The sequence below is a fragment of the Crinia signifera genome, chromosome 4, assembly GCF_055691185.1.
Source record: "Crinia signifera chromosome 4, ASM5569118v1, whole genome shotgun sequence".
Lineage (NCBI taxonomy): Eukaryota > Metazoa > Chordata > Amphibia > Anura > Myobatrachidae > Crinia > Crinia signifera.
The window spans coordinates 139317812-139333981 of NC_139220.1; the positions used below are offsets into that span (position 1 = coordinate 139317812).

General features: G+C 42.1%; 1 protein-coding gene across 17 annotated transcripts in view; it reads left to right on the top strand.

Moving 5' to 3' along the window:
* Positions 1-16170, top strand: part of NAV3 (neuron navigator 3) — a 582637-nt gene that overhangs the window by 429019 nt on the left and 137448 nt on the right. For all 17 annotated transcript variants that reach the window (XM_083182606.1, XM_083182597.1, XM_083182601.1 and 14 more), the window contains 2 exons: positions 1-935; positions 7551-7666. The exon at positions 1-935 is cut by the window's left edge and continues 29 nt beyond it. In XM_083182606.1, coding sequence (XP_083038732.1) covers positions 1-935; positions 7551-7666 — 1051 coding nt within the window. The remainder of the gene's footprint in view (positions 936-7550; positions 7667-16170) is intronic.

The following is a 16170-nucleotide window of genomic DNA, read 5'->3' on the forward strand; positions in this document are numbered from 1 at the left end:
GGCATGAATGGAAATGTGCAATATTCCACTAGCTCTGGTCAGCAAGTGGTTTCTGCCATACCCTCTCCAAGTGCCACTAAGCCCTGGCGCAGTAAGTCCATGAATGTTAAACATAGTGCCACTACCACCATGCTCTCTGTCAAGCAACCCAGTCCCGCAACTTCTCCCACACCCTCCCCTGACAGACTGAAGCCCCCATTGTCAGAAGGAATTAAAACTATGTCTTCTGGGCAAAAATCAATGCTTGAAAAATTTAAACTAGTCAACACTAGGGTTAGTTTGAGGTCTTCACCATCAAATGAAGTGATTATTGAGGATGATGCCTTATCAGAATGTGGAGAAAATGATGTTAATTCTGCCTTGAACAGCCCTAAAGTTTCGCCCAAATTGACTCCTCCAAAGGCTGGAAGCAAAAATATCAGCAATAAAAAGGGTTTGCCTCAGCCAAAGGATAAAGAAGAGAAAAGTAAGGAAAAAACTAAGACAAATGCAGAAAAACCTGCTAAAGAAGAAAAGGAACAGCAATCTGAAGGATCCAAAAAGAGCTCTAAAATCGCAAGCTTGATCCCCAAAGGAAACAAATCTGCTGCAGTTAAAAAGGAGAGTTTGATACCTTTATCAAGTGGAATCCCTAAACCGGGATCAAAAACGCCAGCAACAAAACAGACCACACCCCCAGGTGCTGCACATTCAAAAGAGACAGAAAAAAGTAGGACTACCAAAGGCAGTCAAACTGTGCCAACACAAAAATCCCCAGCCAATGAAAAAGTAGCTACACTCAATGATGGGAAGGTCTCCACTTCTTCCACTACTCATCCGGCTACAACAGGCTCTTCTGGTGCTGGTGTCCAGTTCACAGGGAATGGGGCAGTGCAGCTGCCCCAACAGCAGTACACTCACCCTAATACTGCAACTGTGGCACCATTCATATACAGGTAAGTAACTCATGACTTACTGTATTTTTAGCATGTGCATTCTTATTGAAGTAAATAAAAAAAAAATGTTTATTATTGAATAAGCCTAAATTGTACACAACAAAAAAAAGTACCTGGAATGTACTGTATATTGAAAAGTGTGACATTTAACTGGTTGTGGTGACCTAAAAGTAATGTTAAATGTACAGCATGTGGTAGTTCTCTTGCTGGTCTAGATGAAGTATGGGACCGCTAACACTTAATAGATTAGCATAAGGAAATGCCGCAAACAGTGAGCAATTTCTGTTCTCTGGAATCTCTGGAATATTAAGGTGTTTTATACTTTTGTTTAAGGATTTTTTTTTTTATTTGTATTATTTAATCTCTTTATTTTGGAGGGGAGTAAATGGCTTTAATGGTTATTTTGATTTTGAATGTGTGCAGTCAATTGTCAAATCACATAAGAGCCCCCACCCGCCAGACATTGTTCAGTCCCCTCCCCCCCACCACCTGTTTGTTCTCAGTGGAATAGGGGGGCCCTCCAGCCGCCACCCTCTCTATGTTCCGCTCTGGTCAGGCGCTGGGGTACTGCACGGGCTATCTCTAGACCGGGACCTGCAGATAACTTGTCTGCAGCCCATCCAATTGAAAATATCCCATTTTGGGAGGTATAATTTCATTGGAACGGACACATACAAGTTATCTGCAGATCCCAGTCAGACCCCCAGTGCCCACATGCTATGCAGCTCCCCCAAGCCCCCTCTGGGTCAGCAGGGGCAATTGCTACACCAGTGAATCACATGCTCTGTACTTAATTCCTCTAAGTCCCGCTTAAAACGGTTTCATATATGGCTGGCTTCATAGAAATGAATCAGATACAAGTAATGCTATTTTCCTCTGATTATATTCATTGCACAAACCATACTTGCCAACTTTTTGAAAAGCATTTTAAGGGAGATTGCGACAGCAATACCCATGATTGTGGAGGTAGAAGTGTACTGCTCAACCTGGGTGTGATGAAAGTGACCTACATCCAAATGTAAACAAGTGTCTCTCTGCGGCTTCTCTCTGAGCTTTTCCCATAGAGAAGTTGTTTTAAATGTAGGCAAGTATGGGTAAGGTGCAATCAGTGATGTTGCTAAACTATTCAGGGAGTTAAGGGATACAGATTTTTTTTATAACTTTGCTGCACAAGGACAGCACAGGATAGAAAAATGCATGTGATCGCACCATCCTACAGCCATGCATAGACTTGAATGGGAGGTGTTGTCTGGCTCCCATTCACTTCAGAGGGACCTGCCTAAGATGTGACCATTTGCAGCATGCCAACCCACCACAGCGTGCTGCTAAAGAGGCTGTAGCGGGATACATCTGTATTGCTACAGTATCAGGGTATCCCCCTGACATTAATGGAGAGTGTTCAGAATCCTCACAACTCTTCAGCTTCCTTAGAATACTTGGCTTAGTGGCATTTGAGAATGGAATTTTGAGCATGCGTATGTGATGGGAATTAGGCTACATTTATTCCACACAGAATTCCCTCTATTGTTTTTGTTCCACTTGGAAATCATGTACAATAAACTGACACTAATGCCATTCCAGGTCTATTCATAGATTACTGTAATGTATGGTGTTTCCACAACAGTGTGACAACAGAGGAAATTGAAAGTGATATTGTCAGCGCAATGCGAATGTTTTGTTTAACCTTTGTGCTGCATTTGTTTGTTGCAATGTGCTTCTCTATTGACTCATTTCACTAATGTGTGCCCCATATCACACTGGTAAATGTGAATTCAACTTGAGAAATACAGATACATTGGCTGTCTATGATTGGTTATACATAAAAGTGAGATCTAAATTCAAACTCTCAGCAATATGTCCCACTACCTGTAGCAAGTGATCTTTGCCAAGGCGACTTTCGTTTGCAGCAGGTGGCTTATTGGTACTACAGTACTCTGTTAAACTGCTAATCTTTGGCTGCAGTGGTGTACTAGATGTTTCATATTACACAGACTGTATAGTTTATAAATAGAGCAGCAATGGTGTTAATTATCATTTGGGGAGTCATTTTAAATGTATATATTGAATTCCATGTTGAACACTTAATTCAGGTGCAGTGAGGATTTGGTAGCAACTGACCAATGTTTTTTTTGTATCAAGCATGTGCCAGTGTGGCAGTGTGTCCTTGTGGTGTTGCATTGCTCTTTTAGGCATAGGTGGATTGGCAGCCCACAGGCATTTGGAGGTGGTGACGGTGAGCATTGTTGAAAATGTTGCATTTGCTTTGTCGGCAGGCTGAAGTGGTGCCATGCATCCTGTGCCTGGGCAATGTTCAGTTTGTTGACCCTGTGCATACAGCAGATCTGAGATGTCGATAATGAGTGCCTTCTTAGAAAATACAGCACCCGCAGTATTAGCATATAAGTGATTTTTTCTGTGAAGGGGCATTCTATTTTTATTCATGTGCTTACAGCACATGAATATATATTTAATTTAAATTTTTTTTTTTTTACACATAACAGCCAGAAGGGGGACGGGAGCCGCTCATTACATATTCATATATTCACTGCTCCCGATCATTACATATGCACGATCAGGAGCAGTGTTAGCAGCTCCTACCCGGTCCCCTGCTAGCTCTCCCTGGGGGGCAGCTTGTGCTGCCTGGGTTCCGGGGAGCTCTCCTCCCAACCACATACATTCTGGGACAGCCAGGGAGACTTCCATCTCCCTGCCTGCCACCGTCCCCCAGCTCCCTGCTGCGTCCGCCGCAGGGGTTAACATTCGCCGTCAGGGGCAGCGAGCCCCTGCGGCATTGAATACTGTGTCAGCGAGGGCTGGCAGCGAAGGCTCCAGCCCTCCAGAACACGGCGACTGTGCAGCAAATCCTAAACAGGATTCGCTGCACAGCGCGATTTAAGTCATTGAATACTGCCCTGAGTCTGGCCTTCTGCCAGAAATGTGTCAGAGATGCCATGCTCTTGTTGGTCTTATACTACTGGTCACATCATTTTAAAACAGAAAAACAGTCCTCCATCCTTATGAATGCCTTGTGCTTCATTTTGGGATGACAAATGCTGTAAAATGGTCTAGAAAATATTTAACTACTAAACATTAGATTTTACATACAATTTGCTTTGGTCAACAGTTACTAGGTTGACACCCAAGAATGATCGACAGGCCCAAGGTCAACAGTGACAGAAGGTTGACACAAGCTTTAGGTCAACATGGTTATGGTGGACACTCAGAAGGCTGACATAATGTTTTTCACAGTTTCTGCCTATGTTGACATGGACACTTTATAAGTGTACACGTCCCCTCGCATGGCTCACTGCACTCACCATGCATTGGCCACTATTACTGTATATTCTCCCGCTATGCCCACGTGGATAGTTCAGTATGAACCAAGTCGTCTGTAAAAAAAAAGTGAAAAACTAGTGTTGAGCTTTTGAGTGTTGACCATGTTGACCTAAAGCTTTTGACCATTCTTAGGTGTCGACCTAGTCACTGTCATCCAATAGTGGTCGACCTAGTGACTGTCGGCCTAGACATTGTCGACACAAGGACCGGTTACTGCTCTCCACGTCTATACCTGTGTAGTGTACACTCTAGTATAGCATAATAATACAGTGACTTTGGCACAGCAATAATACAGTGTAGATGCTGGCATAGCATAATAATACAGTGTAGACTCTGGCACGGCATAATAATACAGTGTAGACTCTGGCACAGCATAATAATACAGTGTAGACTCTGGCACAGCATAATAATACAGTGTAGGCTCTGGCACAGCAATAATACAGTGTAGGCTCTGGCACAGCAGTATAATACAGTGTAGGCTCTGGCACAGCTATAATACAGTGTAGGCTCTGACACAGCAATAATACAGTGTAGGCTCTGGCACAGCAGTATAATACAGTGTAGGCTCTGGCACAGCAGAATAATACAGTGTAGGCTCTGGCACAGCAGTATAATACAGTGTAGGCTCTGGCACAGCAGAATAATACAGTGTAGGCTCTGGCACAGCAGTATAATACAGTGTAGGCTCTGGCACAGCTATAATACAGTGTAGGCTCTGGCACAGCTATAATACAGTGTAGGTTCTGACACAGCAATAATACAGTGTAGGATCTGGCACAGCAGTATAATTCAGTGTAGGCTCTGGCACAGCTATAATACAGTGTCAGCTCTGGCACAGCAGAATAATACAGTGTAGGCTCTGGCACAGCCATAATACAGTGTAGGCTCTGGCACAGCAGTATAATACAGTGTAGGCTCTGACACAGCAATAATACAGTGTAGGCTCTGGCACAGCAGAATAATACAGTGTAGGCTCTGGCACAGCTATAATACAGTGTAGGCTCTGGCACAGCAGAATAATACAGTGTAAACTCTGGCACAGCAATAATACAGTGTAGGCTCTGGCACAACAGAATAATACAGTGTAGGCTCTGGCACAGCTATAATACAGTGTAGGCTCTGGCACAGCTATAATACAGTGTAGGCTCTGGCACAGCAATAATACAGTGTAGGCTCTGGCACAGCAGAATAATACAGTGTAGGCTCTGGCACAGCTATGATACAGTGTAGATGCTGGCACAGCAATAATACAGTGTAGGCTCTGGCACAGCAGTATAATACAGTGTCAGCTCTGGCACAGCAGAATAATACAGTGTAGGCTCTGGCACAGCCATAATACAGTGTAGGCTCTGGCACAGCAGTATAATACAGTGTAGGCTCTGACACAGCAATAATACAGTGTAGGCTCTGGCACAGCAGAATAATACAGTGTAGGCTCTGGCACAGCTATAATACAGTGTAGGCTCTGGCACAGCAGAATAATACAGTGTAAACTCTGGCACAGCAATAATACAGTGTAGGCTCTGGCACAACAGAATAATACAGTGTAGGCTCTGGCACAGCTATAATACAGTGTAGGCTCTGGCACAGCTATAATACAGTGTAGGCTCTGGCACAGCAATAATACAGTGTAGGCTCTGGCACAGCAGAATAATACAGTGTAGGCTCTGGCACAGCTATGATACAGTGTAGATGCTGGCACAGCAATAATACAGTGTAGGCTCTGGCACAGCAGTATAATACAGTGTAGTCTCTGGCACAACAGACTAATACAGTGTAGGTTGACAACATATTTCTAGGTCGACAACATATGGTTGACATGTATTAGGTTGACAGGTACAAAAGGTCAACATGACAGTGGTCACCATTGGTTGACTTGTGTTTTTTGTTTTATTTTTCTAACCAAATCTTGTATATTTCATGTTCTGTGACCACCATCAGTACAAATGTACACCCTTGCGGACTTGCTTTGCTCGCCATGCTTCGGGAAAGTTGGCTCACTCCATTAAACTTCACTCACCACAGGTTCCTATTCCCTAAATATGTCCATGTAGATATTAAGGGAAAACATGTGAAACCCCCCTAAAACTTGTGCTGACCATTGTCATGTTAACCTTTTGTACCTCTCAACCTACTGACTTTGAGCAATACATTGGCAACCTACCATAAATCATAAATGACGCTCCACTACCAGACACAATGGGAGAAATTTACTAAGATGTATATTTGACTTCACATGTGATGTTGCTATGGGCAACCAATCAGAATCTACTTCTTATTTATTTAGCACCCTCTAGATCAGTGGTTCCCAACCCTGGTCCGCAAGTACCCCCAACAGTGCATGTTTTGCAGGTCTCCACACAGAATCACAGGTGAGATAATTAGCTCCACCTGTGGATCTTTTCAAATGTGCCTGAATAATGAGTGCACCTGCCGGGTGACCTGGAAAACGTGCACTGTTGGGGGTACTTGAGGACCAGGGTTGGGAACCACTGCTCTAGATGATAGTAGACCAGATCTGATTGGTTGCCCATAGCAACATCACATGTGAAGGAGAATACACATCTTGGGTAAATGTCCCCCAATGTTTCTCTCCCTGCCCTCCTGCAGTAGTGTACACACTTGTGAATAATGCCCAGTGGATATGTTCCTGTTATTAACAGTACAGTGTAGTGCTCAGTCATAGTTTTTCTACTATATTTCTATTTTCAATTGTTTCCCTCACTCTATGTAATAGCACATTACTAATATATTTTACTTCATCACAATCCAGATTAGCAGAATGCCAGTTGGATATAATGTCAACCTTGAGCCAGTCTATCAAACTTGTATAGCCAGCTGTAAGCATAGATGTGATAATCTGCAGAGCAGTCACTGCTTTCCCTGAAAATGATACTTTTCTATTGAAAATGTGAGATAAATGGCTTAAGCCTACAAGTCTTCTCTCAGTGGTGATATTCTTTGATGGTATATAGTTGTCTGCATGAGCTGATAATAAACATCATAAGAGGCATTAATTCAAGTAATAATGTTCAAGTGGTTTTGGTGCCTTGTGAGATAACACTGAAATCTCCAGAGTGCTGTCTCTTCTGACAACACTGCTTCCCTTCTGCAGTATTTATAAAAACATTGTTTCCCTTATTGCAGTAAATGGATATAAGAAATATACTGTGTAGCCACAGATTCAAATGTAACACTAATTACTGCAGTTTTATTTTGTCATATTTTTATAAACATGAGAATTATAGACAACAGATAAATGAATCTTCTCCATTGCAGAACACACTCAGAAAATGAGACCACTGCCTTACCACATGGTGATTCCTGCACAAGCCCGACTAAAAGTGAATCATTGTACAGTAAGACCGCCAAACAGTGCCTGGAGGAGATATCTGGTAAGTTGTACAGCACATGGAATATTAGTATTTGTTTTATATAGATCCAGATCATCATGGATTAATTTCATATTCTAAGTCAGGCCCAGCAACAAGGAAGTTAAAGAGCACACCTGTACCGGCCCTAAGGTCCAACTATAAATTCTGATCATGACGTGTTTGGTTTCTGCTACATAGTACTGTTGTCACAAATTTACAGTTTTTCTAGCTGCAGATAAATTGTTCCAAATTAAAAGGTCTAGGGCATACTTGCCTACTTTTGAAAACTAGTTTCAGGGAGATTATAGTTGGTAATATAATTTTGCACAGTGCACCATTGAGGGGGCATGTCATGCTCCACCCAATGGGCGTGTCTAGTTCCATATATGGAGAGATTGTGAAAAGAGATTGTAAATGTGGCACCTAGAAGTGTGGGTGTGTACTGCTACATCTGAGAGGAATCTTTTAAAATGACATATCCAAATGTAGATGAGCCCCAAAGCAGTGAGTAAGAGCTACTATACTTGCTAAAGTGCTGGGAAATGGTGCTGATGATTCAATGTAAATATATCTATCTCTAGTTCCTTTTTATCCCAAAAATGTAACAGTGTAATGTGGACTAGGTGAAATGAGGGAGATTGCTAGACTAATGAGGGAGAGAGGGAGATTGCTGCTATTTTAGGGAGTCTCCTGCAGAATGCAGGAGGGTAGGCAACTATGGTCTAGGGCCAGATGCGCTAAGCTTCAAAAGTGATAAAATGGAGAGTTATAAACAGCCAGCCAATCAGCTCATACCTGCCATGTCACAGACTGTGTTTGAAAAATGTCAGGCAGGAGCTGACTGGCTGGCTGTTTATCACTTATCACCATTTTATCACTTTTGAAGCTTAGTGCATCTGGCCCCTACAGTGTCTAGATAGGCAGTCAATAGGTCAACACAAAAAAGGGTGACATGCACAAAGTCTACTATGAGAAATGGTCTACATGCATAAGGTCGAAATGAACAAAGTCAACACAAAAAAAGGTCCAAGTAAAAAATGTCAACATATGAAAAGGTTGACATTAGTTTTTCAGCATTTGTGTCAATGTTGACACCTGAGCACATGGACTTCCAAACAGTCTAGCAGGTATGCTCAACATACTGTACTTTGGATCAGGTAACGTGCATGTGGATGTTAAAGTATGAAATAGTCCAAAATCTCATGAAGAAATGGCCTTGTCATGTTGATTTTTGCTTGTGTCGATCTTTTGTCCATGTTGACTTTGAGCATTTTGACCTATCGTCCGGATACTTGATAACTACTGTATCTCAAACTGTATCTTTCACAAGTACAGTAAGTGAGCAATTTAGTATTAAAAGTTTGCAGTGTGTATGGATTTCATTAGCCATTAAATCTGTCCTTCATATTATCTACTGGTTATTTATCCTGCAGAGTCTTAGGTTAACAGTAGTTCTGGTACTTATGTAGTAACTGGGCTGCCGATTTTGAAATCGGGTCCATCGCATCGCATCGCACCCGACCAAATCGCATGCGATGCGATGCGATGCGATGCGATGGACCCGATTTTTCCATAGGATTCAATGTTAAAATGGACTGAGTCCATTTTAACATGGAATTCAATGGGAAAAGGGGTCCTTTTCATACCCCTACTATCCAAGTGGGCATGGAGTTGGATATAAACCTGTGGCGAGCGTAGCGAGCCACCGAGCCCGAAGCGTGGCGAGCGTAGCGAGCCCCGCGAGGGGACACAGAATACCGTCCCCTCGCGGGGCTCGCTTCGCTCGCCACGCTTCGGGCTCGGTGGCTCGCTACGCTCGCCACAGGTTTATATCCAACTCCATGCCCACTTGGATAGTAGGGGTATGAAAAGGACCCCTTTTTCCCATTGAATTCCATGTTAAAATGGACTCAGTCCATTTTAACATTGAATCCTATGGAAAAATCGGGTCATCGCATCGCATCGCATCGTATCGCATCGTATGCGATGCGATGCGATATCGCATCGCATCGCATCTGATTGTATGCCTTAACTTAAGGCATACAATCAAAAAATCGGCAGCCCAGATACTACATAAGTACCGTAGTTCTTCATGTGTTGTGGAGGGAGCTATATCCCAGCAGGATAGGGATAGTAGTTCCACTCCAGCCGGAGAGCCAAATGTGACTAAAACCTCTGTCACTGGGGACCAGTAATTTGCCTCACTAGACTCCAGTGTGGGGCTAGTAGGATTTGCAGCAATACAATGTTGCCTGTTAGTGTTCCCTCTTCTCTGCCTCTAGGGGGATGATTAGAATAGTTGCACTTGGATGGAGGCTGTAGTTCATCAGGCCACCTTCGCCTTCAAAGATTATAGGAGCATGGAATTGATAAAAGGATGGGTAAATGGTGGCCGTCCCAGGTCCCCCACACATTAGGGGCCCACATATCCTGCTCTGTCAATGTCCTCCACAAAGTTTTTGGCAGGGTGGAGCTAAATTTATAGTTACACCACTGAGCAGCAGGTGTCACAGAGCCGGTGTCTTGCAGGACACTGGCCTTGAGCTGCCAACATCTTTCACTCCGGCGCCAGTGCTGCGGGGACAGCCAGTAATTTTACTTGTGGGTGCTCCCACAATGTAATTTCCCCTGGGCCTCCATAACTTTCCGCGCCTGTATACGAGGTATGGGTGGATTTGAAGGTTGAATAATTTTATAATATTCTTCGACCATGGACCCTTTTAAGTATTATTCCTCCATAAGAAAATAGTGCATTTATACCAATACAAAGGAGCACTCTATATCTCTATTCTAGTTCCATTTTCCTGTTTTCCTCTGTGCTGTAAATCGATACTTCTACTGAAAGATTGGGCTGTCTTTTATTTGAGAAAATAAAATTTCCTGTGACTTGGAATTATACACAGCCACCTGTGCAACAGCAGTTTTCTCCAACTGACATGGAAAGAATAAAGGATAACTAGATGCCAGAGGGAATTACAAAAACAAAACCCAACATCTGCTGTTGTTTAGATTAACACTTTTATGTGTTGGGCTAAGATACATTTATACTTCTTTTCAGCTGTGCAAAATATTATTCCATATTCTACTACAGTGAAGGTGATCTAAGCCATTTCCAGTATTTCCTGACTTTTACTTGACTCAAACTTACCAAACAGATTCTCAAGCTTTTACTATTTAAAATTGTGCCAAAGTTCTAATCAGACTTTTGTCTGATTCAGAAACATGTGCTTTCTTGAACTGCCAGCAAAAAAAAAAAAAAAAAAAAACAGATGGTAGGGAAACATTACTTGATATGAAGCCCAGTTGTCTGAATACTAGGACTGAATGCTTGAAGTACAGCACTGCAGGCCTTATGTGTACAGTATATGGTATACAGAATTAGGCATTTGTTTTTATTTAGATATTTTAAATATTACAATGGTAAAAAAATAATAATGGCAAGCATTGTGATAATCTTGCCTAATTGCAAATTAATTATATTATCAATTAGTAACATGTCAATTTCTTGAAAATGACCATACATCTACAGTGGATACCAGTGCTCAAGGGGACTATTAGTGATAAACTGTTGATTGAAATTAAATAACTAAAATGATTATAGGGAACTAGGTCCTCATTTGAACATCTGGTGTAGACCAAAGATGGAACCAGGGGCGTAACAAGAACTCTTTGGGCCCCATAGCAAAATGTTGCTATTCTGCCCCCCCCCCCCCCCCTTCATGCCGTGGATAGACTAAAATGATGCTGGTGAGAGAGGGGTGGTCAGGAAAGAGAAGGAATGTAAGAAGAGAAGGATAGGAGCAAGAGAGAAAGGAGTGAGATTGAATGTTGGAGGGAGAGATTCTTGGGGAGACAGTGCCAGGTAGAGCTACAGAATGGGGGGAGAGAAAGAGAGAGGGGAAAAGACAGGTGGGAGAGGGATGGGAAAAGGATGAAAGAGATGAATGGGGAGGAGAAAGAGAATGGGGGTAGAGCAATGGAGGGGAAGTAAGAGAGGGTTGAGAGAAAGCAGGTGAATGGGGAAAGAGTACAGCCGAGAGAAAGAAAGGAGAGGGAGAGTGAGTGAGAGAGAGAGAGAAATAGGACAGATGAGACAAGGGGAGGGTGAGAATCATGGATAGGGGGACAGAGACAGACAGACAGATGGCTTGTTACCTCCACATCAGCGCTGGGACCTCAGCGGCAGTGGATCTGGTCAGTGGCATCCAAAGCAGTGGAGGATCTCCTAAAGGCCCATACACACTAGAAGATTTTCGTTTCCAAAGACTTTGCCAAAATCTCTGATGGATTTATCTATCACCAAAGTAGTGCGTACACACTGAGCTATTTTCCCCCAAAGAGCAAGAGATTTTCAGGAGGCGAAAGACTTTGCTGAAAATCTTTCATATAAAAGGATATTTACATAATGGGAGGGGTTAAAATTCCAAGGGTGAGAGCAGGGGCCATTTTATTTAGTGTATTTCTTTTCTTGGGGCCTGATTCAGAACTGATTGCTGGGCTGCGTATATTCATAGCCCAGCGATCAGGTAAATGCTGTCCTGCCCAGGGAAATCCCGCCCATGTGCATAGCTACGATTTTACTTGCAGCCGTATTGCCCCTTACACGTTATGCCACACATCATAATGCCCATTACATGTTATACACACCAGTACACCTTATGTCACACACCGCAATGCCCATTACACATTATGCCACACACCATGATGCCCATTAAGCCACATACCATAATGCCAGGGGCTTCATGCTCGATCCCAGGGCCCTTCATGATCGATGCCATGGGTGGGGGTGAAGTGCTCGTTGCCACGGGGGAGTTTAAGAGCTGTGTATATATTACTGCAATATATATATATATACGAAAAAGCAGCGTCACTCCAAAGGGCTTCAATCAAGAGAATTCAAGAGAATTTACATATGTATCTGGTCACACGCTGTCTTGATAAAAATGCTGTTGCATTGAAACGTCGACCTTGACGTGTCGACCACATGTTATAATAAATTCTCTTGATTGAAGCCCTTTGGAGTGACGCTGCTTTTTCGCCTACTACCTCAACTTTGCGGAAGGCACCCAAAGGCATATTACCACCCCCTTGATTGGTTTGAGTGCCGGCTCTTAGCCACATATATATATATATATATATATATATGAAGAAATAGTATGTGTGAGCAGCGCTATGAAACAATAAAGTCCACAATGGGTCCAGCAGAGTAGAGTAACCTTATAACAAGGTATCTTTCAAAGTCACCAGAGTCTGTTGTTAAAAGACTGCAGCTCCCTTTAGGCACAGAGACAGCATCCAGGGTCAGGATGAATTGAACATCTAAAATACACAGAAGAGAGAAAAGGGGCGCTCTATGGTGCATGTAAATGATATTTTATTTTGAGGAAAGCACTCAAATATCAGATAAAAGCTAGTGCTCGTACCAAGATAAAAACGGCTGTGGGCTGGTTACCACAAGATACAATCATAAATACCCGGGGCACACCGCTCCTGGAGTGAAGTCCACTTGCACAGGGATGAAGAGAACCGAGGGTGCTGGTTTGCACCGCCGGGAAACCGAACCAGGGCTTGGGGATACACGCCAGTCGGGGCAGCCGGGATCAGCAAGACGCGGGTATCACAGGCCACGCCCTAACGCGTTTCGTCAGAGACTTCGTCAGAGGGCGTGGCTCTGTGAATACCCGAATAGAATATAACAGCGTGCTCCTCCAATGAGGTAGCCGCGCGTCATATGACAGATCCAGAGCAGTGTGCCTCAGGCTTACACTGAACAATACTAAAATTACATACAGATACAATCCACATGATACAATTTAGTACAATGCTACTATTCATCATGTAGCTAAAGAAATAAAACAATACATATGTACTAACAATAGATCATTCGGAGGCACACAGCTATAAACTAAAACTTTAAGAATTATATAACTTTAACCATGATTAATGCGGAAAGAATTTTTTGCCAGTGTCAAATACATCAAAGCAGCACTTATAGTAAATTCATAAAATTGTATATAAAAATATAAATATAAATTCATTAAAAGATATATATAAAAAGATATATATAAAAAATGTACAAAACATGTAAAAAACATATTTGACATATAAAGCAGAAATTGAGAACCAAGCATAGTGAGACTAACGTATACATAATCATTGGTTAATGAACGGTGTCACCTCATAACCCTCGTTCATTCCATGTGGTACCAATGTATTTAGAGTGAGTATCCAGTACGTCTCACGTCGTATAAGTAATTTGTCCCTATCTCCCCCACGAGCTGGGGGTGGTATATGCTCAATGGCTCTAATCAGAACTCCACTGGGATCTTTATTATGGAATTCATTAAAGTGTCTCGGGACACTGTGATTAGTAACCCCATTCTTGATATTTCGTAGATGCTCCAAAGCCCTGATCTTAAAGGGTCTTTTAGTCTTACCTACGTAATGCATATCACAAGTACAAGAAAGTACATACACAACGTAGGTGGAGTTACAATTCAAGAAATGATTAGTTTTAATTTTGAGCAATTTTGGATTCAGTAGGTCAGATCCACGTGGGATATGTTTACAAATCTTACAATGACTACATGGAAAACAGCCCTTTAATTCCATAAAAGTGGCAGATGGTGGTTTTACCTTTATCTCCTGTAATTGACTTTTGGAAATAAGGTTCTTGAGAGTCTTGGCTTTTTTGAAAACAACATGAGGATTGGTGGGGAGCCACTCCTTCATTATCGGATCCAATTGTAGGATATGCCAATTTTTTTCAAGTATCTGCTTAATCTCTCGGTCACTGTCATTATATTGGGTGACAAAAAGACATTCCCCACTAAATTTCTTATTAGCCACAGGGTCAGGTTGTTTGTATTCCAAGAGATTAGAGCGATCTAGTGCTCTTGCTCTATCTCTGGCCCTAATCACAACATTATCAGGGTACCCTCTTTCATTAAACCTCTGGGTATATACAGTGGCTTGGGAGTCAAAAAGGGAAACATCGGAACAATTACGTCTTAAACGGACAAATTGTGAGAATGGTATATTCTGTTTCCAATTCTTCAAATGACAGCTTTCAAACTGCAAGTAACTATTGCAATCAACAGGTTTAAAAAATGTTGAAGTTTCAATACATTTTTTATCGGGATAATTTTCCACACTCAAAAACAAGTCAAGGAACTCAATATGCTTTTCATTAAAATTTGATGTAAACTTCAAATTATAAGAGTTACTGTTTATATCTGACACAAAGGCATTGAATGATGATACATCGCCCCTCCACACTATAATGATATCATCGATGTATCTTTTAAACATCACGATGTTTCTCATAACATCGGGGGTGAGAGTACTCATTTCCCAATCCCCCATATAGAGGTTAGCCAGACTTGGGGCACAAATCGTCCCCATCGCCGTGCCCCAAGTCTGGAGGTACCAGGTACCCAGGAATTCAAAATAATTATGCTTGAGCACAAACATCAAAACATCGCAGATAAAAATAATTTTTAATTCTGAAAGTGTACTATTGGCTCTTAGTACCTTCTCTACAACCTCCACACCTTCTTTGTGTGGAATGGCTGTATAAAGCGATGAGACATCGATGGTGCCAAAGCACAAACCATCGTCCCATTCCACATCACGAAGTATTTGTAACATGTGTGTGGAATCCTTAACATAGGTATTCAATAGTGGGACAAACTGCTTAATATAAGAATCTACAAACTCCGATAAGCGAGAAGTCAAAGACCCAATTCCTGCCACAATCGGTCGTCCTGGTGGACGATTCTTATCCTTATGTAATTTCGGAAGATGGTAGAATGTGGCAAGATTGGGTGTTGTATTGTATAGATATCTATACTCATCAAGGTTTATAGATTTATCAATCAGTCCTCGATTTAACAGGACCTCTAATTCCCTTAGGTACATTACGGTGGGATCTCCTGCAAGTTTTTTATATGATACATGGTCAGACAATAAATTGTGTGCCTCCTCAATGTAAGCATTGCGATCTAAGATAGCTATGCCACCCCCTTTGTCTGCGTTTTTAATTACCACAGACGCAGACAAAGGGGGTGGCATAGCTATCTTAGATCGCGATGCTTACATTGAGGAGGCACACAATTTATTGTCTGACCATGTATCATATAAAAAACTTGCAGGAGATCCCACCGTAATGTACCTAAGGGAATTAGAGGTCCTGTTAAATCGAGGACTGATTGATAAATCTATAAACCTTGATGAGTATAGATATCTATACAATACAACACCCAATCTTGCCACATTCTACCATCTTCCGAAATTACATAAGGATAAGAATCGTCCACCAGGACGACCGATTGTGGCAGGAATTGGGTCTTTGACTTCTCGCTTATCGGAGTTTGTAGATTCTTATATTAAGCAGTTTGTCCCACTATTGAATACCTATGTTAAGGATTCCACACACATGTTACAAATACTTCGTGATGTGGAATGGGACGATGGTTTGTGCTTTGGCACCATCGATGTCTCATCGCTTTATACAGCCATTCCAC